General features: G+C 43.9%; 1 protein-coding gene across 1 annotated transcript in view; it reads right to left on the reverse strand.

Moving 5' to 3' along the window:
- The window catches only part of thsd7ab (thrombospondin, type I, domain containing 7Ab), a 90772-nt gene that overhangs the window by 36394 nt on the left and 28658 nt on the right, over positions 1-25720 (reverse strand). The window contains exons 2-8 of the mRNA XM_023802723.2: positions 20832-21663; positions 17542-17790; positions 13970-14151; positions 10915-10983; positions 8235-8390; positions 6854-7057; positions 3294-3488 (exon numbers count right to left, since the gene is read on the reverse strand). Of these exons, the coding sequence (XP_023658491.2) occupies positions 3294-3488; positions 6854-7057; positions 8235-8390; positions 10915-10983; positions 13970-14151; positions 17542-17790; positions 20832-21663 (1887 nt within the window). The remainder of the gene's footprint in view (positions 1-3293; positions 3489-6853; positions 7058-8234; positions 8391-10914; positions 10984-13969; positions 14152-17541; positions 17791-20831; positions 21664-25720) is intronic.

Here is a 25720-nt window from a genome sequence, read left to right on the forward strand (position 1 = left end):
GAATCTAATGACTTATATCGGGTGGTGGGCTGCCAATCAGAATCTAATGTTTCATATCGGGTGGTGGTCTGCCAATCAGAATCTAATGATTCATATCAGGTGGTGGTCTGCCAGTCAGAATCTAATGACTCATATCGGGTGGTGGTCTGCCAATCAGAATCTAATGACTCATTTCGGGGGGTGGTCTGCCAATCAGAATCTAATGACTCATTTCGGGGGGTGGTCTGCCAATCAGAATCTAATGACTCATATCGGGTGGTGGGCTGCCAATCAGAATCTAATGTTTCATATCGGGTGGTGGTCTGCCAATCAGAATCTAATGACTAATTTCGGGGGGTGGTCTGCCAATCAGAATCTAATGACTCATATCAGGTGGTGGTCTGCCAATCAGAATCTAATGATTCATATCAGGTGGTGGTCTGCCAGTCAGAATCTAATGACTCATATCTGGTGGTGGTCTGCCAATCAGAATCTAATGACTCATTTCGGGGGGTGGTCTGCCAATCAGAATCTAATGACTCATTTCGGGGGGTGGTCTGCCAATCAGAATCTAATGACTTATATCGGGTGGTGGTCTGCCAATTAGAATCTAATGATTCATATCGAGTGGTGGTCTGCCAATCAGAATCTAATGATTCATTTCGGGGGTGGTCTGCCAATCAGAATCTAATGACTCATTATCGGGTTGTGGGCTGCCAATCAGAATCTAATGATTCATATCGGGTGGTGGTCTGCCAATCAGAATCTAATGACTCATATCGGGTGGTGGTCTTCCAATCAGAATCTAATGACTCATTTTGGGTGGTGGTCTGCCAATCAGAATCTAATTACTCATATCGGGTGGTGGTCTGCCAATCAGAATCTAATGATTCATTTCGGGGGGTGGTCTGCCAATCAGAATCCAATCAGAATCTAATGATTCATTTCGAGGGGTGGTCTGCCAATCAGAATCTAATGACTCATATCGGGTTGTGGGCTGCCAATCAGAATCTAATGATTCATATCGGGTGGTGGTCTGCCAATCAGAATCTAATGACTCATATCGGGGGTGGTCTGCCAATCAGAATCTAATGACTCATTTTGGGTGGTGGTCTGCCAATCAGAATCTAATGACTTATATCGGGTGGTGGTCTGCCAATCAGAATGTAATGATTCATATCGGTGGTGGTCTTCCAATCAGAATGTAATGACTCATATCGGGGGGTGGTCTGCCAATCAGAATCTAATGATTCATTTTGGGGGGTGGTCTGCCAATCAGAATCTAATGACTCATATCGGGTTGTGGGCTGCCAATCAGAATCTAATGATTCATATCGGGTGGTGGTCTGTCAATCAGAATCTAATGACTCATATCGGGTGGTGGTCTTCCAATCAGAATCTAATGACTCATATCAGGGGGTGGTCTGCCAATCAGAATCTAATGACTCATTTTGGGTGATGGTCTGCCAATCAGAATCTAATGACTCATATCGGGTGGTGGGCTGCCAATCAGAATCTAATGATTCATATCGGGTGGTGGTCTGCCAATCAGAATGTAATGACTCATATCGGGTGGTGGTCTGCCAATCAGAATCTAATGATTCATATCGAGTGGTGGTCTGCCAATCAGAATCTAATGACTCATATCGGGTGGTGGTCTGCCAATCAGAATCTAATGACTCAATGATTGAAGCCAATAACAATAAAGCTGTAAGTGATTGGGGACAGCAAATGATTTAATTATTCAATAATAAATACTAATAAATTGTGGCAGCAACGTATGATGTCATGTACATGGCATTATCAAAAATGAGAAAATAATCATAAAGGCTAATAAAAAAGTATAAATAATACTATATACTGTATTTACTTTGTGTTTTTGAAAAAATAAAGAATAGTTTTTGTAAACTTAGTTGAGTAGTCAGTACTGCACATTGTATGCCAAACCATTTAGCTGTCTGACTATGGATATATTCAGTCTTGTTGCACTGTAAGGTAGATCCCAATGGAATATGGGTGGCCGGTTATTATTAAAGCAACTCATCCAGCAAGGATCACCGATACCATGCAGGACTCTGTGGTACATGATGAAAGCAGGTTAAAAGGTCAGTAAATTTAAGGATCCCACCATCACAGGGACCTAATACTGACAAAAATCAAAAGCCTCATTGTATTGCTATGCAGAAAGTTCACCACATGCTACTATCCATCTTTGCTTATGTATTTAAAGATGGAACAAAAATCACCCAACAGAGGCCATACAACAAAAGATACAGTGCTGCAATTCTCTCTCTCTTCTGATCCGACTCCCCCAAACCTCCTTCAGGATACAGACAATCGCTTGGTGGATCAAGTCTTACCCAGAGGTTTCTACATTACAATGAGTCCATTACTGTGCAAATCAGACACAGCCTTTGAAACGCTTCCTGCTCCAAGAAGAGGCAATTTTTGAAGCCAGTGAGATTCTCTTGAGCAGGGGGTGGATGCCCATATGGGCAGCAGGCAGCACAGCGGATGAGGACACAGCCCTAAATTCTGGAGGTCTGGTTTCAAGTCCTAAAACAGCCCTGCTTTAAGTCCCAAAATACCTCGGCTGGGACGTTCCAGCAAGGATTCCTGCTGAATGACTGGATAGAACGATGAATGGATTTGGACAAAACAGTCAACGGTCACGCAATATAACAATGTGCTATAATAAGGCAACAGAAAATAGCCCCAGATCTATCCTTCCATTCCATATATTTCTTAAGTTCGACCATCATCACACTTAATTAAATGAAGAAGTTAATAAACTACATGATGTATTGATCGGGCAAACAAAATATACCAGTGGTTGACTTCAAAAAACATATGGAAATACTAGTTGGTAATAGAAAATACTGGGGTGATAAATACTGGGGTGATAAATACTGGGGTGACGTGAAGGTCGTGACACAGCTAGGACACTTTGGCAGGTAACATGACGTTCATTTAAATTTCCATAACATTCCATAGCATTTCAAGACTCTTCTGCACAGTGATATATAACACGCACACACACACACTGTATATACAAACGCAAATTACACACTACACAAATGTCACAGCATGAAAAAGAAATATTACAATATTATATTATTAAACATAAGATATCTATCTATCTACTATCTATCTATCTATCTATCTATATAATGTGTAATGTATACAGTTACTGTATGATTACGTCTGTGATACATGTATACCTTATTTATTAAGCAGTTCACTGTGCTGCGTATTCTGATACACATCTTAACAAGTATTTTTTTTGGGGGGGAGGGGGGGGGTGTCCTGCTCACCTTCTCCAACACTGTAAGCCAGAATGGCACGAGCTCTCATCTGCTTGCCCTCCACAGCTCTGCCTGAGCACGTGTGGGAGCATGAGGACCATGACGTCCAGGGGCTGAGGACGCAGTCTGTGGGACAGGGCAGCTCGCAGGGCACGGGCTGCGGGTAGGAGGTTCCCTCACAGAGCTGACGGTGCACCACGTTACCTATGGAAACACCATAAGGCAGGATAGTCGCATTTTGGTCGGGCTTTGAGCAGGGCCCCTGAGCCCCCAGGTCCAGGGGCGCTCTATGCTGGCTGACACTGCGCTCTGCCCCCCAGGCTTGCTGTCACCTACACATGTATGTCATGGAGAGAATAATGGGGTAAGCGAAGAGACGCATTCCAGTGTACCTGTACTCAAACTTGTGCAAATGGCAAATAAATGATCCTTTATAACACTGGATCCAGACTATCACCTGCAGAAATGCTTACTAATGTAACTAGGGTGTCCTTGTGTATCTTATTTTGGGACTGTCATAAATAGGTTATCTGTCTTGTGTGAAGCATATGAATCCATTCAAATTAATGGTGCAGTTGATGTCTGGTTTTCTCAACAGAAAATGCATTCTATTAGAATGTTTTTGGGGGATTGTTAATCTTGACAGATGGGAAAACGTGCTGATCCTGATGGATCATACATATGAAAGAATCACAAGGGCAGAATGTGTGAGACACTCAAACTCAATGGCTTCCTTAATTTGTTACAGATATCATGGACAAACACTGCGGATTTATAAGTTCAGGAGCCGGAGAACGGGGACAGAGGGCCTTATCGACAAAAGACCCTGCGCCATTTGTATTGATCATTATCTGGCGTGTGGACTCCACCTTTGTGAGTCTCCACATACCTCATCATTCAGTGAAGTACTGTATAGTGAGTCTAACAACAGGCCGAGAACCTTGGGGAAAAGAATTAATCAATTTTCATCAATGAACAGCAGAGGGTCAATTAGCAACCGAGTCAAATATGAGTCTCCAGGGAGCAATAGGTGGGGAAAGACAGGGCAAAGGTGCTTACAGAGCTGTCAGTAAACACCACACCAATAGGAAGAGCATTTAAGTAACAAACTCTGCGGAGGTTATCAGTGAGCCTAGTCCAAGCAACTCTCTAAAGGCAACTCTTTGTAGCGTGGTCTGACGCAGAAGTCCCAAGCTGTATAAGAGATTTTACTGAAATTGCCAATTTAACTGAATTTAAAGTAAGTACAACTCATTCATGAATACAGTGAGTACCCAGTACAGAGTATGGAATGACGTGCTTGTCATCACCCCCATTTTGACTCCCCAGGAAAGACAAAGAAGTCACCTTGGAGAACAGATGCTATTTTCCACGGAGGAGAAACCCTGTAATTGTCAGGAACTGAAACTGGGTCAAAATGAAATACTGTGTTTCAGGGTTGTTAAAAGAGAGAGAGAGAGAGAGATACTACTGCTCAATTCCTTACGATGAATTTGACACAAAATGAGAGTTTCTTAAGATGGTTATGCCTGTACATATTGGGGTAAATTCTATTCAATGACCAGTCAATGAGCCTCGAGCGCTTTGTCCTGTGTGCTTTACTGGTTCCTCACACATAACACTTTTCTAAATGCATGTATGTTTCCTCTGCCTGTTAGACACTAAATGCCCAGCTGCTGATGTAAAGCACACACTGTATGCTAAGTTGATACGCATCATAAAGTAAAACTTCCATTTCACCAGGCCTGTCTGCTTGAGAGACCAAGGAACTTTTATCTATACCTTCCTGTATATGCTTTTGGTTGCATTTTCAGCAGTGAAGTCTTTAGAATGACAACAGCAGTGACGTTATGCAACATGTCATTTGTCACTGAGGGGAGCAGAGCCTGGATACTGTGAATTAGGGCGTCATTTAAGGGATGCAGACAAAGGCTCCACCTCTGGGTCTTCATTAGTGTCCCACAGGCTTTTCTGTCTGGCAACCACTTTGTTATGACAACAGATTTTGTGACTCAAAGAGTAAACGTGAATAGCATGGTTTCAGAATGAGCTATGCTATTCCCCTAGTCATTCCTCAGCAGCAAAACATAAACAGTTTATTCTTTTGCCCAGAAAGGATTTAATCTAGCTAGGCCATGTTGACTGACCTCTACATGAGAGCATCCTAATGATCTCAACCGTCGCCATTTTTGAGCGAGACACTACACCTCTATTTAAGATATGGTTTAACAATACCTTTTATTCCCTTGACAAAACATGGCAGTACGCATACAAATATAGAGTATTATTATATAAATTCAGAATAGTACACCCATACGATCCAGGATGCTCTCTGCCTTCTGCCCTGTGCTTCCTGGAATAGACTCCAAGGCTTCCGACAACCTCGTACTGCATAATCAGTTGGAAGACAGACAGATGAATGCAAATCTGAATATGAAAGTGAGAAAGACAACATCAATATAGATCTGTGTATTCCAAATATAACATACCAACATCTTCTGTCTCCATTGGAATCCTTAATTTCTTTTTGGCTCCAACTCAGTGTACGGTGTCCAGCTTGGCTGCACTGAGCATGCCCAATGGCTGCACTGAGCATGCCCAATGGCTGCACTGAGCATGCCCAATGGCTGAGTTTTGGGGTGTTGCCATTTGAGCCCCTGTGGAAGTGTGACCGTGATGCTACAGGCCGCGCACGCTAGCATCCTACTGACTGACGCAGAGCCAGCACATTTACAATTGCAGTGGGGTCCGCGAGCTGCGGGACAGCAATCTGCCGCAGATACCAGCAGGAATAGCAGCAATCACCCTCCTGAAACAAGCAACACTGCAATGGCTACAGTGGGAAAAAAAAATCCAGCACAAAGAGGGTTAAAATATTATTAATGCATGCTAGGACTGCTGCCCTAAAACAACCTGCAAATACACGTCGATTCCTTCTTACACAGGTCAAAAAAGACAGCGATGACACGAAGATGTACTTGGAGATTTCTGCAGCCCTCAGTCAGCCGCAGTTCAGTTTGTTTGGGTTCTTAGGAGTTATTAGATGCACCTGAACTACAGTATACTGTAGTTGGAAGGTATATGAACTACACTGGCATCCCACCCACTGCATCCCCTAACTGATGTTCCATTGATCTTGTGAACAGGTTCACCATGATCCTGCACTGGAAAAGTGGTGGAAGGGATGAAGGGATGGATAGATGGATGGATGGACGGATGGACTATAACAAACAGTAGAGTTTTTCACTTTTTTCTCCATCATTCTGTGAATACATAGAAGTATTTAGGGGCAGGGGTGTTTCCATAATTTGACACTTATGGGGGCTCAGTCCCCAGTGAGATGTACAAAATCTCCCATTTTCTCTGGCTCTTGGGAGATGCAACGACACAATTTTATGGATTTTAATAAACATGAATGGCAATGAGGGGGTTAAGGAATAAAAGCCCCCCTAATACAGCCCCGGCGACGCCCCTGTTTAGGGGAATTACTGACTTCACCACTCATCTTCATTCCTTCAAAGGGGACGGCCGTCACTGGCAGTGAATTTCCATTTCCAGGGGGTCCTTACCGTCACTGTCACCGCACTGGACCTGCGGGAGCTGTGTTCCGGGGCCGCACTCTCGCTCGCCGCTCGGGACACAGTCCTCCAGCTCCACCAGCTGCCAGCTGTAGCAGGTCGGCTCGTCGCACGGTATCGCCTCCCCCAGGTGTGGACAGCTCTCCATCCCGCCCGCTGGCTCACTGACAATCACGCGTTTCCTCATCTTGAGCCCTTCAAAAAAAAATTTGATTAAAAGCGCATAAAATCAGCTCCGACTTAACAAGCCATACTCTCTCATTATTGCTACATGAATGCATGGTCTTTTCAGCCTCTAATATAACAACCGCATTATTTAGCTGTAGTAACAGTACTGTAGTATCAGTATATTACCTGCACATTTCGCCTTTCTCCCAATGTAAGGATGATACAGCTGAAATCCATGTGACTGGGTAAAAACAGCTATGCAACTACCAAAATGCTGAAGGTGAGGAGGACTTAATACCCTGCTATAATACAATATATTATAGCATTTATAATATAATATATTATATATCAAGACAATATTATATTATGAGAAGTTAAAACAGCACTAAAAGTTTGTAGAATAGGGAAAAGTCAAGAGAAAAACAAAAGTTAATTATGTTTCATTTAATCCAACAAGAGCTTAAGGGCAATTTCTGATTAAAAATGCTACAATGTACTTAAAAGGTATTAATTAATTTGAGGCGGGTTTTGAATTTAGCTTCCAAAACAGGATACATACCTATTTATATTAAACAACATTCATTATGTATAAATTCTTATAAAGTATGACAATGGCATTTGGGCACTCCAGGTTGTAACTGGATCTGGAAACCATGTCCAGTACAACAACAGAAAGACACGACCCGAAAACGCACAAAAAATTAAATTAAATTCCCATCTCATTTTGGATGTGAGTCAGTCGTCCGATTGGGAGTGTCAGCGACAATGTCCGTAACAGCGAGGAAACAAGGCCAGCATCATCAGCTGGCTCATGGGGACGCCACGGATGTCACACTCTCTCGCTAAAGTCTCAAAATTATTCCTGTGCACTTTTTACAGCCAAAAATATTTGCTCGACCAGTCAAATTCACACAGCGGTGGGGGCCAGAGGTGGAACTACAATAAAAATAACACAAGCACAAAAATAACAGTCCAACCCCGATGCTTCAGACCAGGGGTCTCCATCTATTTTTCACTGAGGCCCAAATTCCATCCGCAACACAAAGACATGGTCCACTGCCTCCACCAGTGGGTGACCACTGCTTTAAACAACATTCTGTTTGCATTCGCCTGCCATAGAAATTGCCCCCAACCCCGTGGCCTCGGTTGAGAAGCATATCGATCCACTGGCTCCCACGTCCGTGTCGACATGAGGGGGGCATACCCTTTTTCCCAGCCAGGTCCTCGCAGTTCTCAGAGGTGCACAGCCCCCACGCCGCCCAGGAAGAGACCCCGCACTCCACGGGACAGGCGATGTGGCACTGCTGAGTCGTGTTCGGGACGGACCCCATGCACAGTTTGTTATCCACCGGACGAGCAGCTGAAAGTCAAAAACATTATTTGTGCCACGCATTCATTATTTAAAATGTATCATTTACTCAGCTTTTTTGTATATTAAAAACTGTTTATGTTCCCATTCATATATGCAAGCATGGGATACTTTTTTGTTTACTTGTTATTATGGGAATTAACACATGTGCTGTAGCCAATAGTATGAGTCTGTTTGAATATGAAGCTCAAGCTTTGTTGTTAACATTCTCGAGTACCTCTGTTCATGACCATGAATTTGCAGACAGGGCACTGCATCTCCCTGCTGTAAAACATTTACATTTAGAAAGCATTTTTTTGTTTGTTAAAATTTCCGCAAGACACACATTTATCTGAAACAGCTTCGCATTTTTGTTTCTGCCAAGTCCCTTGGAAAAATGGATGGAAGACAACCTTTATGAGAAGGTCTAACCACATCTGATGAAAAACAGAAACAAATCCAAACCAGGAATTATTATTGTTAAATGCAATTTTTAATGTTTTTTTTTTTTTTTAACGTTTGAATGTAAATGTAACATTTTTAAACTTCTGGCTGGGAACAGACAACGATTATGTGTCAGGTATTAGCAGAATGTTAGCCCCTAATGTTGGAAACAGAATTAGTTAGATACTGTATGTCAGGTACAGATATCTCTATAGCTACATAGTAAATATATCTGCTATAGGTGATGTGCCCATTTCTAAGGAAAAGGTTAAAAAACAAAGGTTTCATGCAAGACTGAGCTGTATCTCGGTGTTAACATGGTGACATTTTCATTAACCCTGTCACTTCCAGACCCTCCACTTCACATAGCAAAGCCTGATTAATGAGTGTCTCCTTGCAGATTGACCTTGTTCTGGACATGAGTTTCAATTTCCCCCGCCAGATGGTGCGGCCCCTCTTCCCCGGGTGTTCCTCCTTAATTAGGTGCCCCCAACCCCCCATGCCCAGTGGTTCTGCTGCTTCAGCACATGTTATTGTTTGTTTGTTTATTGATCACTCCTTCTCCATGTAGAGCATGTGCATGGAGGAGCTCGAACAGCTTCAGCATTTAAATGGAAATGTGCTATGTAGTTCATCACCCTGCCATATATTTACATTCCACCCAGTCAGGCTTTTGGTAAACTTGTAAATAAAACACATTTATAATAGTTTGAGGCAATGCCAATCAAGCCATGAACTTCCGCAGAAGTTTTCTTCCTGAAGTGTTCAAGAACTCTAACCATCATCTATGGTGTAGAACATGATGTATGTTTCACTCCGGAAATTGTTTATGTATTGGGCTGAGATTCAGTCAGCAGCTGGATTATTTGTAGAGACGGTTCACAATCACTCTGCCTTCGCCTCTTGGTCCTTTGAGTAAATCAAGTTTCTCTTCCAAGCAAATGCAGCCCAAAACTATAGAGTTTTCAATCACTCAACATCCTCTAACTCACAATGGAAAACAGGCAAGAAAAATGCACAAACAAAATGTGAGCGCTGCTTGAAATGTTAAGTGTTAGCTTCTCCCTATAATGATCAGGCTTCCAAAACATTCACAGAGAGCCAGTTACAGTACTATCTCTATTCCCTACTGCATCTCTGCATATGCAAAGCAAACCATAGAGTGGAAAATCCATATTTCACAGGCTCCAATTGTAATCTCGATCATTTATTAGTCAAACAACCGCAAAATGTCGTTTGGCAATATGGAAATACTTTCTCTAACAAGTACTTAATAACCAGATTCTTTCACGTAAATTAAACAAGCTGGTGTTAAAACCTAAAAGTGATGATTTTATGTAAATACTGGTATATCTGTCTGTCTCCAAACCAAGGTGAACATATACCATAAACGGACTATAAAGCTGTTATTATATTTGGTAAAGACCCACTTACACTTAGGCTTGGCGTGGTTTGTTTTTGGCATTCCTGGTGCGTGACACTAAACTCAGCAACGAAATGATATTTGCAAGATTTACATGAAAGGAGCAGTGCGGCGTCTTTCTTAGAATACACATCTGCTGTGGTTGACAGGCACTGCAGTGGTGTTTACCCAGGCTTAATAAGATATTCACGCAACAGTGTTGTGTGAGAGATGAATATTTATTCAATAATTCAAAGATGTGTTCGTGTTTTTGGGGTAAAGCTAGGTAGACGAAATGGGAGGAGAGAATGACGGAGAGAACAGGAGATGAAGGAAGGGAGAATAAATGGCACACCCTGCCAGCATTTCTCACGCTACCCGGCACTTGAAGAGGTGAAGCAAGGAGGTAAGGGGGCCTTTAAATGTCAGAGCAGAGCTTGCAGTTCCGGACAAACCGCCACGGGGAACTCTGAGCTCTGCGCCAGAAGGTATTCACTCAATCCCCCTCCTGCTTTTGAATTGGTTCAGAGCAGCTGGAGCGGTCTGGTCATATGAACAGAACGGCATGTTTCTGTGTCTTTGCTGGAATAAATGAATACTGCATCTAAGACATATTATTTTTGTAATGTAGCCACAAAGCCATCACTGCAGAACGATGGAGAATAAAAGGAGCCAAACCGTAACACCTACCTGTAATTTCAAATGTAATGGAAAGGAATGGAGGAGAAGTTGGCTTCTGTTCATCTTCAGACCGACTGCCTATAACAAAAGGAAGATGTTTCTGTTAGAAGTACGTGGGTTTGACGGGAAACAAAACCAAACGAAAACGTACTGGGAACACACTGATGGCCACAGGCAGGGATGGACTGGAAATCTGGCAGACCGGGCATTTTGCTGGTGGTGGCATGTGGGCCAGAACAGATTATCATGGGGACCTCCAAAGTCCAGTGCCAATTTTCATGCCAGTCCAACTCTAGCCAGGCGGTGCACAATATTGCAGCCTTTCCGCACGTTCACAACGTGGGCGGCGAGAGCATCAGCATTCGTTCTGGCCGCCTTAGTGCTGGGGACACGCTCTGACGTGGATGGAGTGGGCGGGGACAAAGTCGTTAACAATGCTAGCCTTGCTAGGTCTAGCAAACTTATTAAAGCGGCTGCAAAGCAAACTGTAGCTTCCGTTTGTGCCCGACTGATAGGATGTAATTTGTTAAAGTAATTATGTTACAAATACTACTGCTATAAATAAAGAATGTTAAAGTTACCTACGATTCGTACTGTTTTGCATGCTAAGGCTCCAAAAATAGTATGCGGTTTTCGTCCTTTTTCTACAAAATATATATTATGCACTTACACAGCTCATCTGGAACACTAATAATTTCAAACACCTAATTCAATGTCTCATTTTTTTACATTTATGTCCCTGTAGCAAACAGGGACACGGCATAAGTAACTGGGAACGCTGCTACGGCAATGGTTGTATGGAATGCCGTTGGGGTACAAACTGTGACAGTCTTGATACGGCATTCCCCCATTCTCCCTACACCACCAAAAATCAGTCTGAATCCTCAGAGCAGCACTCACCTGATGTTAGTTAAATCTCAGGTTAGTGTAATTAGATCCGCTGAGAGGTTGGATTAATATCACACAAGGCACATTTGCATAGAAACGCTGTCAAAGTTCGCATCATTGCACATGAAGTTCTGCGCAAAATCGGGAAAACAAATTGTATAATTTATTGATTAAAGATGTTATGGAATTTGCATAGATTGTATATTTAATGTGCACTTTGATTAAGCTTCCTTGTTTATGTCAAAGCCGCTCCAAGCTTTAATATCGGTAAAACGTGCCAGTAAAAATAACATTAACGTAAAATTAAAGCGGTTAGGTATTAATGTGCGTTCAATAGCCTAGATAACGGAAATGTTAATGGAATTCAATAATGACAATGTAATTATTTATATAGTTTTATATTGGGCTGTCCGGGGGCTTGAACTCCCGATCAGAAATGCAGTCCCACTGCAGCCTTGACTACTTCACTTCGTTGAAATTTTCACAAATTTTTACTTTCAGTGGTTATGATTTAAAGCCCAAATATTATCATATGGCAACCAATATAATGCATTACAGACTGAACCCTTTCGCCCAGGTATATATCTCAGTACTGAAAGACCTTTTTAACACGTACATTTGTACCATGTTGACACGGTAAAAAAATGCATGTCTAGATGTGTTTTTTAAAAGGCGCAATGTGTATGTTGCCTAAACACAGACATTTTTAACTATGTCTAGAGGGTAAAAATGCCATGTGGAGACGTATTCTGCCTCACAGTTTATACCCCGACAACATTCAACACAGTTTCCCATCCATTGTGCTTGGGAACTGTTTGGTCGGAACAAAAGTTTAAACGCTTATGTTCTATATAGCGGAGCATCTCTACATTCCGATTGGTTGCCGCCAAACATGTGTCATAGCTCATTACCATAAAGTTGAGGCTCACACCGACCAAATCGCTACACGCTACGTCGCAACACGTCGCCCCTTCGTTGCCCGGTCACGCGCCCTCCCATTGAGAATGAATGACTTCCGTTTGCTTTGATGCTCTCGCAGCTCGCGGTGGGAACGCACCTTTACTGATGGTACCTGTGAAAGAAGGGCTTTTGAAAACTTTCCACTTGGGCGTATAGTTGCTAAATCCTGAATGAACTTTTTTTGTTGAGTTTCCCTCCCCCTGCTTGCTCAGATGAAGTGTTTTTTTCTTATCTTTCTACAAAAACTCTCTTCTCAGTCTATGCTTCCTCTTTGAGTATGCGCTCTCATATTTATTACCCTACTGTACATTTTAATAAGTCCTCTCAGCAGCAGCATGTGAAGATTTCCTGTCGGGTGCTGATAAGGACAGCTCTGCTGAAAGCTCCAGTAGCTCAGGCCCTCTGAGGCTGGGCCTTCAGACGGCACACTATCCGCCCTACCCCTTCCCGCCGCGTCGGCCCCTTTCCCTCGCAGCTCCCAGTTCCTTGTTTATCTTTCATTCGTTGCACTAGTGTGCGGCTGACCGCCACCGCAGAAGCTCCAAGAGCTACTTGTTCGCAAGTTGCTCGCATGGGTGAAAAGGCGGGATAATCCTCAGGCCGTATTTGAGCTGTCAGCTGAGGGTCCTGCTGCAGCAGCATTTAAGGGAGCTTAGAAAGCATAAACACTGACTCATTCCAAGCCAAAATATCATTTCTGGATTAGAATCTTTACATACTGATACCAAAAAAACTGAATACAATTGCTTATCATGACATGGGGAAGGGTTTTTTCCAAATTTCTTTACAAAAATGCAAAGAATATCTATAATGTCTCTACTACAGTAGGACATGCATGGATTGGCAAACATCTGTTACGTGGAAGATATATGCAAACACATTCATAATGTTTCCTCAGTGCAATTAATCATTCAGATGTCATTTAAAGAGAGTGACAACCCCAACCGTGCAGGAAAAAGAAGTGAAACGTTTATCATAAAACCACTGATTTCTGCAATGACGACTTTTTTTTCTTTTACGCAATGAATAAAACATCACCTCATATTTAATTTTTCTTCCAGCTTCTCAGTCTGTCAAATGCAGTCCTACGTTAATGTGCTGTAACGCGACTAGTTTGACCTTTTAAAAAATCTCCCTGGACCTCAGAAATCTATCTGTTTTTTCATTGGTTTCATTGGTTACAGGTTCAGTCATAACTGGTCCTTTGCCAAGATACCTTCCTTGTCCTTGAGGTTGTTGAGGTAGGCAAGCAGCTCTGCGTTGCTCTGGACACAATAGGCTTCCCGGCTCTGCAGCCCGCCCCCACACAGGCTGGTCTGGTTGCCACGGCGTCTGTCCTGTTGACTTAGCAACACGTCCACCTTGCACTCACTCCACTCCGTGGTCTTCCAGGTGTAGCTGGGATAGGAACAGGGAAACATAATACCCCAGCAGATAGGAACAGGGAAATGTACACCCCAGCAAATAGGAACACCCCAGCAGATAGAAACAGGGAAATGTACACCCCAGCAGATAGAAACAGGGAAATGTACACCCCAGCAGATAGGAACAGGGAAATGTACACCACAGCAGATAGGAACAGGGAAATGTACACCCCAGCAGATAGAAACAAGGAAATGTACACCCCAGCAGATAGGAACAGGGAAATGTACACCCCAGCAAATAGGAACACCCCAGCAGATAGAAACAGGGAAATGTACACCCCAGCAGATAGAAACAGGGAAATGTACACCCCAGCAAATAGGAACAGGGAAATGTACACCCCAGCAGATAGAAACAAGGAAATGTACACCCCAGCAGATAGAAACAGGGAAATGTACACCCCAGCAGATAGAAACAGGGAAATGTACACCCCAGCAGATAGAAACAGTGAAATGTACACCCCAGCATATAGAAACAGGGAAATGTACACCCCAGCAAATAGGAACATGGAAATGTACACCCCAGCAGATAGAAACAGGGAAATGTACACCCCAGCAGATAGGAACAGGGAAATGTACACCCCAGCAAATAGGAACAGGGAAGCATACACCCCAGCAGATAGGAACAGGGAAATGTACACCCCAGCAAATAGGAACAGGGAAGCGTACACCCCAGCAGGTCTCACGCAACACAATGACCACCTTACGCATGTACTGCGGAATTCATTTTTATCTTTTCATCATTTCTTACTGTAATTCATTAAGATGCACACCATTATAAATTATTCTGAGAATGCATATATTAACACCATGGTATGGATTTATAATGTGTCAATCCATTTTATTGTTTGGTCAATACAACAAAACAGTTACAAAATCATTTGGCCAATAGGTTTCCGCTGGTATATTATCTTGTTTACATGCTCTATCAATATGGGAATCTTTTATTACTTCATTTGTGTCAAATCCACCAGTAGTACATAATAGAATTCTCCTGTTAGTAATCAAAGAAACGTCATCATGACAACCAGTTCCCCAAAAAAGAGAGTTTAAAACACACAGGTCGAATGTATCAGCATGTTGTGCTTAAATTTCTCGAAGCTTCAAATTAGGTCAAGTGGCAGTTTTCATTCTACACTTGCAGAAAGTGTTGTATTGCATTATTGATTATAAGACCTGAAGCCAATTACAGCCCCTCCGGCCTTCGCCCCGCGAGGAGAGAGCGATTCTCTGCAGAAATTTTACCGTAAATCAATGAATACATACAGTATTTGATGAAACTTGACCCCATTAGATTCTAGTATGGAAATGCTATTGGTTTATTGTCCAGTTAGTGACACCCCACAAGCTAAGTAGGTTGTTAATGATAAAGATTGTTGGTCAGTTTATTGTGCAGTGTTTCTCCTAGGTTTACAGCTTTTTTTTGGGGGGGGGGGCAGACGGACACCAACAGGATTCATGGTGTTCATGTGTTTCTTTTAATGACAGCAGTCAAAAAAACACAGATATTTTTGTCTGCTTTTCAGGTGGTTGACGTGACATATTTTCCAACGCGCGCTCTCTGTCCGCTGGTGGGAGTGTGCTCACCATGCATGGTACAGAGAGCAGAGGAGAATTGTAAACGCGTAACCGTGTAGAGACAAAAATAACAAGCTGTTGTGTAAATAAGGTAAATAACATAAGGCTATAGGAAAGGTAACCTTAAATTACTTCTGCTGTGATCTGGCGCTATATAGAGAATAAAATTAAATAAAATTAACTTGATCTTCAAGGGGGGGCGGGAGGTGCCATTGGGGGGGGGGGGGGTGGGGCGCCCCCATAATATAATGGTACGAGAAACACTGTGGTGGTATGGGTTGACCAGACTAAATAAACAGGGAGAAAAGTTTCTGGCTATATCATTATAGCCCAACAGACGGGATATACAAATTCTGGAACATAAACCAAATGGTGCACTGCTTCCCGATGTTACAAATAGTACGTCTTTGTCAGAGAAGAAACTCCATGAAAACAGAAACCAATACCTTTACTGGAATTACTTACACATAACTCCAGACAAGTCATTGGCTAGAGGTACGCAAAGCCTCCATGTATTAACTGTAACCATTCAAAGGAGATGTGTCTGTCAATAACAGCCATCTGCAGGGGGCTCAGATTAGAGAGGGACTCGATTTGTCACCCCCCACTACGTTTGACCCTGGCACAAATCTTGACCCATTTCTTCTGGGTCTCTCTCTGTATGTCCTCGCTCTCAGAGTACACCGTCAAACGCACCTGGGTCTCTCTCTGTATGTCCTCGCTCTCAGAGTACACCGTCAAACACACCTGGGTCTCTCTCTGTATGTCCTCGCTGTCAGAGTACACCGTCAAACGCACCTGGGTCTCTCTCTGTATGTCCTCGCTCTCAGAGTACACCGTCAAACGCACCTGGGTCTCTCTCTGTATGTCCTCGCTCTCAGAGTACACCGTCAAACGCACCTGGGTCTCTCTCTGTATGTCCTCGCTCTCAGAGTACACCGTCAAACGCACCTGGGTCTCTCTCTGTATGTCCTCGCTCTCAGAGTACACCGTCAAACGCACCTGGGTCTCTCTCTGTATGTCCTCGCTCTCAGAGTACACCGTCAAACGCACCTGGGTCTCTCTCTGTATGTCCTCGCTGTCAGAGTACACCGTCAAACGCACCTGGGTCTCTCTCTGTATGTCCTCGCTCTCAGAGTACACCGTCAAACGCACCTGGGTCTCTCTCTGTATGTCCTCGCTCTCAGAGTACACCGTCAAACGCACCTGGGTCTCTCTCTGTATGTCCTCGCTCTCAGAGCACACCGTCAAACGCACCTGGGTCTCTCTCTGTATGTCCTCGCTCTCAGAGTACACCGTCAAACGCACCTGGGTCTCTCTCTGTATGTCCTCGCTGTCAGAGTACACCGTCAAACGCACCTGGGTCTCGCTCTGTATGTCCTCGCTCTCAGAGTACACCGTCAAACGCACCTGGGTCTCTCTCTGTATGTCCTCGCTCTCAGAGTACACCGTCAAACGCACCTGGGTCTCTCTCTGTATGTCCTCGCTCTCAGAGTACACCGTCAAACGCACCTGGGTCTCTCTCTGTATGTCCTCGTTCTCAGAGTACACCGTCAAACGCACCTGGGTCTCTCTCTGTATGTCCTCGTTCTCAGAGTACACCGTCAAACACACCTCGCCGCATGTGCACTATTTACAGAAGAGATGCTCATTAGCCTTCATTTTTTGGCAATCCTAATTATTCCTTGACCAACTGATGAATTTTCTTTGCAGAATTAAATCGTAAAACTGCTACGCAAATAAAGTCATTCTGCTTCCTTCATGCATTACGGGAATGAGCGACACTTACGCAGCACAGGGCAGGACCTCTTCTACTGGGGGGGAGCAGTGCTCAGACTCCTCCAGTGGGGGACACTCTGCTCCTCCCCCCACGGGTAGCTTCTGCACGGGCCTGGTGCGGGTCCGCAGGCCCTCGGGGGTGTTGGGGTCGTGGCAGTCCTTCGAGCAGGAGCCCCACTGGGTCCAGTCACCCACCACACAGTCCATGGCCATGACACAGGACTGGAAGGTCACTGGAATCTGGTCCTGGTCACAGAGGCTGGGACAGTGAGGAACTTGATCAGTAAACCAGTACAACGTGGTGGGAATTATGCGCAGCACCATCTTCACCGTTAAGCACCAGACTGCAGAAAATAGAACAAAGTAAAATAAAAAGTGACAGAGACCGCCATAGGAATGTGTCCATATCCAACAATCACTCTCCTTTGACTAGAATTCAAAGTTTCATTAGCAATCCATTTTTATTTCTCCCATATTGTGAACTGCAATCAACCATTATTATTTGCAGATTGCAATTATAAACGAAGGAATAACTCTTAGCGTGACTAACAGTTTGGAACAGGGTGATTCAGAAAATATAATTTTCGATCTGCTTGAGTTTTCTTTTCTGAAGTATCACACCTGGCTAGTTATTACCTGTAATTACACATTTCTATCATTTGCCCCTACTTAAACCTGTCACAGAAAGAAGTACCCATTTTCAACCCACTTCCTAATTTTGTTTCATTTTGTCTGTGATCACTTTGATTGGAGGGCAAGTCTTGTTGAACTGACACAGCAATGTGACTTTGCTATGCCAAAAACAACGCGACACAAAATCTGCAATTAGTCTCATGCTATGTACGGAGCATCGCAGAAACAAAATTACACAAAGCATCTTAACGTGTTTAGGACATGTGTGTTTAGAGAACGCTTCAGATCTCAACTGAAAATACTACAGATCTCAACCCAATTTCCTTCGACATGCAGAAGACTTATGTTTTGTCATGTATTGCTGAAGATAGCACAAGCCATGACCAGCCTACACCATGATTCTCGACTGACTAAGCAGATGGATGGATGGATGGATGGATGGATAAATCCATATTAATTTAAGGAAAAAAGTAGTATTACATTTCCCTGGGGCATTTCTTAATCATAGCTGCTTAAGGGTGAAGTATTCCTTCAAAACTTTAATTAAGATAATTGTATTCAGAATTGTGATTGCAGGTGAATAAATAAAAGACAGCAATCAATACAAGCATGAAGAAATGTCCTAATAATTCTTAAACATGAACCTAATACTACTCATAAAGAACAACCCTGAATTATGTAAAGGATAAGCTTAAAGAAAGCACAGCGGTACCTTGGAACATGAACTTAATTCGTTCCAGAAGGCTGGTTGAGTTGCAATTTGGTCGAGTTCCAAGTCAAATTTCCCCATAAGAAACAGTGTAAATTAAATTAATCCGTTCCAGACCCCCAAATAATTGCCTATTTAAACTAATCTACCTCCCTACTTAATGATGAACAGCATTAACAATCAATAAAATACTATTACTTGAAAGAGCACACATACAAAAGCAATAAACATGAAATAAATGAGAATCCCAGACTCCAAAGCGAGAGCAGACACACGTGCACCACCTTCAAGTCTTGCTATAATTTCCTTTTTAGATTCTAAAGTTACTCTCACTACCTTCCTCTTTGATTTGCTGCTATCAGTGCTCAGTTTCTTAGGGGGCGTGATTACTGTATCACTAAATGTACTGTAAACACACCGAACACAGGAACACAGCTTTCGCACGTTGAAGTCGGTCGAAAGGCACTGTGAGACTGACAGCGTTTCATAAACATCAGCATCCCAGTAGGTCCGTTTGCCTTTGTTTCAGCCCATCAGAGACGAGTCTCTATCCGTACATGTCCTAGCCGGTCTGTATTCTTTCGTTGTGTTCCGAGTTTTCGGGCAGGTTTTTCTTGACCTACCCATCCGAGACCCATATTGGTAGAGCTGAATGCGTCTCGACCCATACAAGTTTTAGCAGGAATGGTCGAGTTTCAAGATTTAGGTCGAGGTACAAGTCGAAAAAGATTCACCAGACCCATTCCATGTCCGACTTGGTCAAGTTAAGAGGCGTTTTGAGTTCCAAGCTTCTACTGTATTATAGAAAATACAACATGATGAGGACAATTATCAGCTACAAAGTTTGTCTCTGGGAAGCCAAGTTGTGCTGCAAAACCTTAGAAAAGGAAACATACAACATACAAGACAAAACTAAATCATTAGATGCTGGCTACTAATGGATCAGGGAACAAGTGGGGAAATAAATAAAAGCAACAAGACAGAGCAATAACACAACAATAAAACAACAATAAAACAATAAAAGTTGAATCCTTTTCTAGTCATACACATCTGAGAAAAGTTTGTTCCACTTTTTTGCTAAATGGTAAAACAACTATGAATATTTCAAACCAGAAATAAACATGTCACAAGATTAATATTTATGCTCCTAAGGGCATCTGAGTTATTCCTTTGAAATATTAGATTTCTGTCACTACAGAAAATCCAGCACCGAGAACGAAATAACGAATGGATTTAGTACATAGCTGATTAACTGTGAAAATACTGATGCAAAACACAAATAAACCATATAAAAAACACACCCTCCCTGAGCCCCAGTCTGACACCGATGTGAGAGAGAATCGTTTCCCACCGTCTTTTGTGGCACGAATTCAGTTGTATCTGCTGGGCCTTGGTTTCTGTTGCTTTCTTGCTTCCATGACATGGGAGATTTTACCGAAATATTACACTGGGTAATTTTTAGCTGCTGTCAAGTAGCAGGAGAGCTACAGTGCTGTCGCAGTGCTGACTGCGAGGTTAATTTATGCAGCGCTGCCTTGCTGCTGGTTGTGAATCTTGTCCTCCCCGCTGCTGTCAGCAGGCATCAAAAAGCAGACTGACAAAGCAAGGGGGCATTTTTCTGGAGAAAAGCAGGATCCCTCCTCAGCGCTGACGCAGTAGCGCGCGCGTCTGTTCTGTATCTGGGCATGTCTATGTAGCCCAGTCGTTCTGAACAACACATCTCTGCAGATTGATGTATCATGTTACTTGCACAATATTTCTAACTTACGTTATTCCATTTCTTATTGCTAATTGGAAAACCAACTTATTTCAGCTCATTTTAACCGAAGGTATATAAATTGAATAGCTAGTGTTTATTTAATATTGCCATTTAGTTAATTAATGTAGTTAACGATGCTGCCAGCCCTTCCCACTGTGTATCTGCGGGGGAAGCATCACGCAGAGCTTCTGGTTCTCACCTGAGGGCAGCAGTCTTGCCGGTCCTGTGGCTGCACATCACCTGTCTGCTCTGGTACCCCACCTGCACCTCCCACAGGTCGCTCTCCTGCCGGTTCTGCCGGTTCCGGTTCCGCTTTTTCTTAACGAGCTCCCGGGCGTCCGGGTCTCGTTCCACCCCCCTCCCGCGGTTCCTCTCCTTGCTTTTCCTGCGCCCGGTCTGCCGTGCGGGGCGGGAGTGCGGCAGTGTGCAGGGGCCCCACGGACCGACCTTCAGGCTGTACTGGCCCTCGGGGGCCCGGCACGCCGGGAGCTGGCAGGCGCGGAACTCTGTCAGGTTGGGGCACGGCAGGCCGCCGAAGAGAGGAGGTGCCAGAACTCCGCGGACGCGCCGCTGCAGGCTGGCCCCACAGGTCTTGGTGCAGGTGGTCCAGGGGGAGAACTCAGACACTACACAGTCCCGGGGACAAGGAATGAGGCACGCCTGCTCGAGCCGCGGTCTGGGCTCAAAATACTCGCAGATGGCATCCTCCGCCAGGGCCCCGTCGGCCGTGTGAACGCAGGCCACCTCCCGGGTCTGGATGCCTTCCCCGCCGCCGGAGCACTCGGCTGACCAGCGCCCCGCTGTGGAGCGGAGGGCCACTGGTACGCAGCTGTTCCAAGGGCCCAGCTGCCAATCATACAGCTCCCTGTGCCAGTCGCAGACACGGAAGCAACTCTGCTGGCTTTCAGGCCGCAGCTCCTGTGGGCAGTTGGTGTGCAGCGTGGTCCAGCCGTCCACGTGGGTGCACCACACCGCCCGGCTCTGCCGGCCCCCGGGGCCACAGTCACTGGCCATGCATCTGCCCCAGGGCCCTGAGGAAAGAGGGGTGTCATGAAAATGAACCAATAAGAGGAAGAGCCCTAAAGATGAAATTGCGAGCTACTGCTTCAACTATAAAGGAGACCCTTTTGGTAGATTTCCTCATCCATCCATCAATTCATCCAGCTTCCTTTATTGCTCATCCAGTACACGTCCGTAGTGAGCCTCCAGTCCCAGGAAGCACAGACCACAAAGCAGCAGATGCCCTGAATGAGGTGCCAGTCAATCACAGTGAGATTTACCCAGTGACTGAAAATATTAGTATAACCCCTAGAGATATTCAAAATTTTGCTCATATTTACATTTAGATTAATTTTATCCTGACCTTTTTAGGGGTCCTATCACCAGTGTGACATTATTTTATTCATGGTAAACAGACATCTGGCTTAAAAAGCTTTACAGATATTTCCAAAATAAACTTGATTCATGCATTTAAAGAAAGATGTAAACACACATATCTTTTGTCTATTGGCTGAAACATTGTCTACGTCCTTGTCTTATTGTGAGGGAAACAAGATAATTTGGTGATACTAGGTAATGGCTGCACTGCGTAAACTAGATTGCATGATTTAAAATGAAGACCAGGGCTGTTCATCTTTTTTCAGCTTGGGGGCATGAGGACCAAATTTCGTCAGGGGTATACAAAAATAAGCAAAAATATTTCTTTCCCAGTCGATATAGGTAATTATCGCAATATAATTCAAGTTATTGTTTTTTTAAGGTTCGATTTTTCCATAAAAATGCTCCAGATTCGGAGCATGAAAAAGGCAACAAATTGAATGTGCTCCTAACTTAAGTTGTAGGGCGTAACATTAGAGAACGTCAACAGTACGGTTCGTTGCTGTTTTTTGTTTTCTCTGACTGTCTCGTAGCTCCACACCACCAATGTCCTTTGCTAGTCCACAGCTGTGGTTTTCTTCATCGATACCTGAAGATTCCTCTAAGGGGGTGCTTATCTCTTCCATGACATGTGTTCTACTCCGTACTCCGCTAACTCAGTCAAACCTAGCTGTGCATTTGCTGGGCATAGGCTGTCTGTTCTAGACATTGGTAAAGCCTGGGATGTGAAAGGAGCATGTTTGCTATCAAGCTATCAAGCAAAGCTATAACAATAGTTCATCAAAGTTCCTCCTTTTCTTATCGACGATAAATCAATATAACATTTATATCACCCAGCCCTTATCCTTTCAGTAAATTCCCCAGACTGAGGAATTTTCCTGGACCACCGGCCTGCGGTTGAGAGACACTGGTCTTGAATGTTTTCAGCACTGGTTTATGTTTGGGTGAGGGGCTGCATATGGCTTGCATTCAAAAAAGTGTAAATCACACCAGTAAATCCACTAGAAGAAGTGAAGAAGTATTCACTCCACCCAAGGCTGCATTTTATCTTTAGCAATTTATTGCCAATTTGTAAGCTGATACAGGACTTTCCAAATGGGGATATTAGGCTTGATATGGATGGGACAGTGAATGGTTATACAAGGTTATTGCAAAGTTCTTTACATTTCCTTGGATAAGGCCGTTTGCCTGGAAATGTTAATAACAGTGAGGGTCAATGCTGGGATTCATGTAATTTACGGCCATGTCACAGATGGTGCCCAAATGACACCACAAAAGTGATGCTTGTAATGAAACAATACCATAATCAGCAATTAGCTTTCGAAATGAAGTCATAATTTGGGTGAGTGGAGATGCATAATTAGCATTTCAGTCTGCCATCCTCATCACCAGGGAGACCAACCCTAACATGAGGCCACGCGGAATCATATTGGCCAGTTCTGCAGCTCTGCTCGGCAAGCCTAGAGTCCTAGTTTCACTCTGCTGGATGAGCATGTAAATATGTCAGTGAGTATTTCAGCCAGGCCTGTACATGCATGTCCTCAAGCACTCTCTACAGCATATTTCAGCCTGTTTGTTTATTTGTTTGTTTACTGCCCAGTTAGCAGCAAAAAAAAAAAAAAAAAAATGTGTTAGATGTTTCTCACAAACGTCCAACATGTATCAGCATATGAGCTCACGCGTGGTTGGTGTTCTGGGACAATGCAAGCACACGCACACGGGAAAGCACTTGCTATTCATGCACGGTATTATGTACTTTGCTTAATAGCTGTCAAAGATAAGACATCTGTGATAGCACATTCAAGAGAAAAAAAGAAAAAAGTTTTTGCCTGGGGCTAATCTCCTCTGCCATTTGTCAAAGTAAATGAGACCCATGCAAAATCACTTCGCCAACAATAATGTGATTTCTGTTTCACGCCTCTGATACCGTCCCACAGTGCCAGCCTGTGTGTTCCTGCCAGAATTTCACTATGGAAATGCAAACCGGCAACGGTAGATCAAGCCAAGGAACAAATCTCTTAACTCGCCCTGCAGAACATCGGTTAACACAAACTCGGCTTGCAGATAGAGCCTGCATCCTTCCTCCAGAAGCTCTTTTTCTGTCCTTAAACAAGCCTGAAATGTCTTGATTGCTTAATTTTCCCAAGAAGCCCAAATATCACTGCATGAACAGCTCGGGAAACCAGGCACTTGATCTGAGATTGTCTGAGTCGACTGGAAAACATGCTAAACTGACGTGTCGTTATCTCATTATAGAGCTCTCTTGTGGGGAGGATTGTCCCTACAGGACAAACCGATTTCTTCTTAACACCTGTGGACCTCTTGCAGTTCCTCGACCCCACATTATCATTGATTTAAAAGGTGTTTCCTTTCCTGATACTCACTTGACTGTCCTTGATTCCTGGGGATCATGTTCCATTATAAAATATTTATAATCAACATGAGTAGGAGCTCTTAAATGATTCAGATTCGGCATGTGATCCATGAGGTGTGTCACGAGTAATTAAGGGCAATGTTCACCCAGCAGGCCAACCAAACCCCCAGTCCCTGTTCACATTCTCAACGTAGTTGATTCCGGATCAGAAGCTGCAGGGTGCGCTAGGCTGGGGTGGGTCCCTGTCCAGGCATTTGGCTCCACATTTTAGTACACACGCTTATTTTTTACTAGATTCCCAAGTGTCACACATGCGTTTTAAATAAAACGTGCACAAGCAGCCGTGAACGGAACGTGGACGTATCCTGGCATACTAGCTGAGAGACGCAAAGAGCTCAGAGATAAATAAAAATTCACAAGGTGCCGGACTAGGAAGCTGAAGCAGCGCGTGACACCGGCTCCTGACCAAAACAGCCATCGCAGCGGGTGGATCTGAGCAACTCGCCACTTAACGCAAAAGAAGCAGCAGCGCGGTGTTTCCTTACCACCCCCCGCCCCCCCCGGAGAAGCCGATAGCATAAAAATGGCCCAGAATCGGTCTGCTTCAATTTTCCATCCAGGTCAAGGACCGCGGTAAAGTTAAGGTCATAAGTGAGGCGTGATTTTCTGAAAGGCAGGTTCTCATAAAATCATTCATATATATTCAGTCCAATGCAGAGTTTGCATGACATTTAAAGAAATGCATATAAGGACGTGCTGAGAAATCAGACAGTAATATTTTGCACTGCACCGTACTGTGGTATAAATAGAGGACAGCCCTTATCGCCTTACATTATTCACTATTTCATTTTGCCCCTATCTAAATATAAAAATACTACCTGAACATGGACACGTAGACACATATTGAGCTCAAATGCATATTTATGTACCTTTGATAAGCTACTAGAAAGTGAGGGGCTCCTAAAACGAGAAGCGAATGGCCGGGCGCCGGGCTGCCAAAGGAGCGCCCTGGTTTTTTTTACACGGCGCGCGGCTCCTCTCAGGCGCAGCCCCATCACTCACCAAGGCGCCCCCTACAGTCGAAGTGTGGCACTACGCCATCTCTCCAGGTGGGAGGCATCCTCCTAAGCTTCCAGAAGCACTCACGGAGTGGAGTTCAACCTCTGAACTGTCACGAAGGATTTCCCAGAATAAATAAATAAACAAACAACAAATGACGGCACTTAGAAAGAAGTCTGCCACAAACATGCATGACTGACGGCTAAAGCCAAAGCGGGGATTAAACATGGACGTTTCTGTTTAGTCGTAGCTGACAGTTTTATCCTAAGTGACTCGTA

This window comes from Paramormyrops kingsleyae, chromosome 9 (genome assembly GCF_048594095.1).
Source record: "Paramormyrops kingsleyae isolate MSU_618 chromosome 9, PKINGS_0.4, whole genome shotgun sequence".
Lineage (NCBI taxonomy): Eukaryota > Metazoa > Chordata > Actinopteri > Osteoglossiformes > Mormyridae > Paramormyrops > Paramormyrops kingsleyae.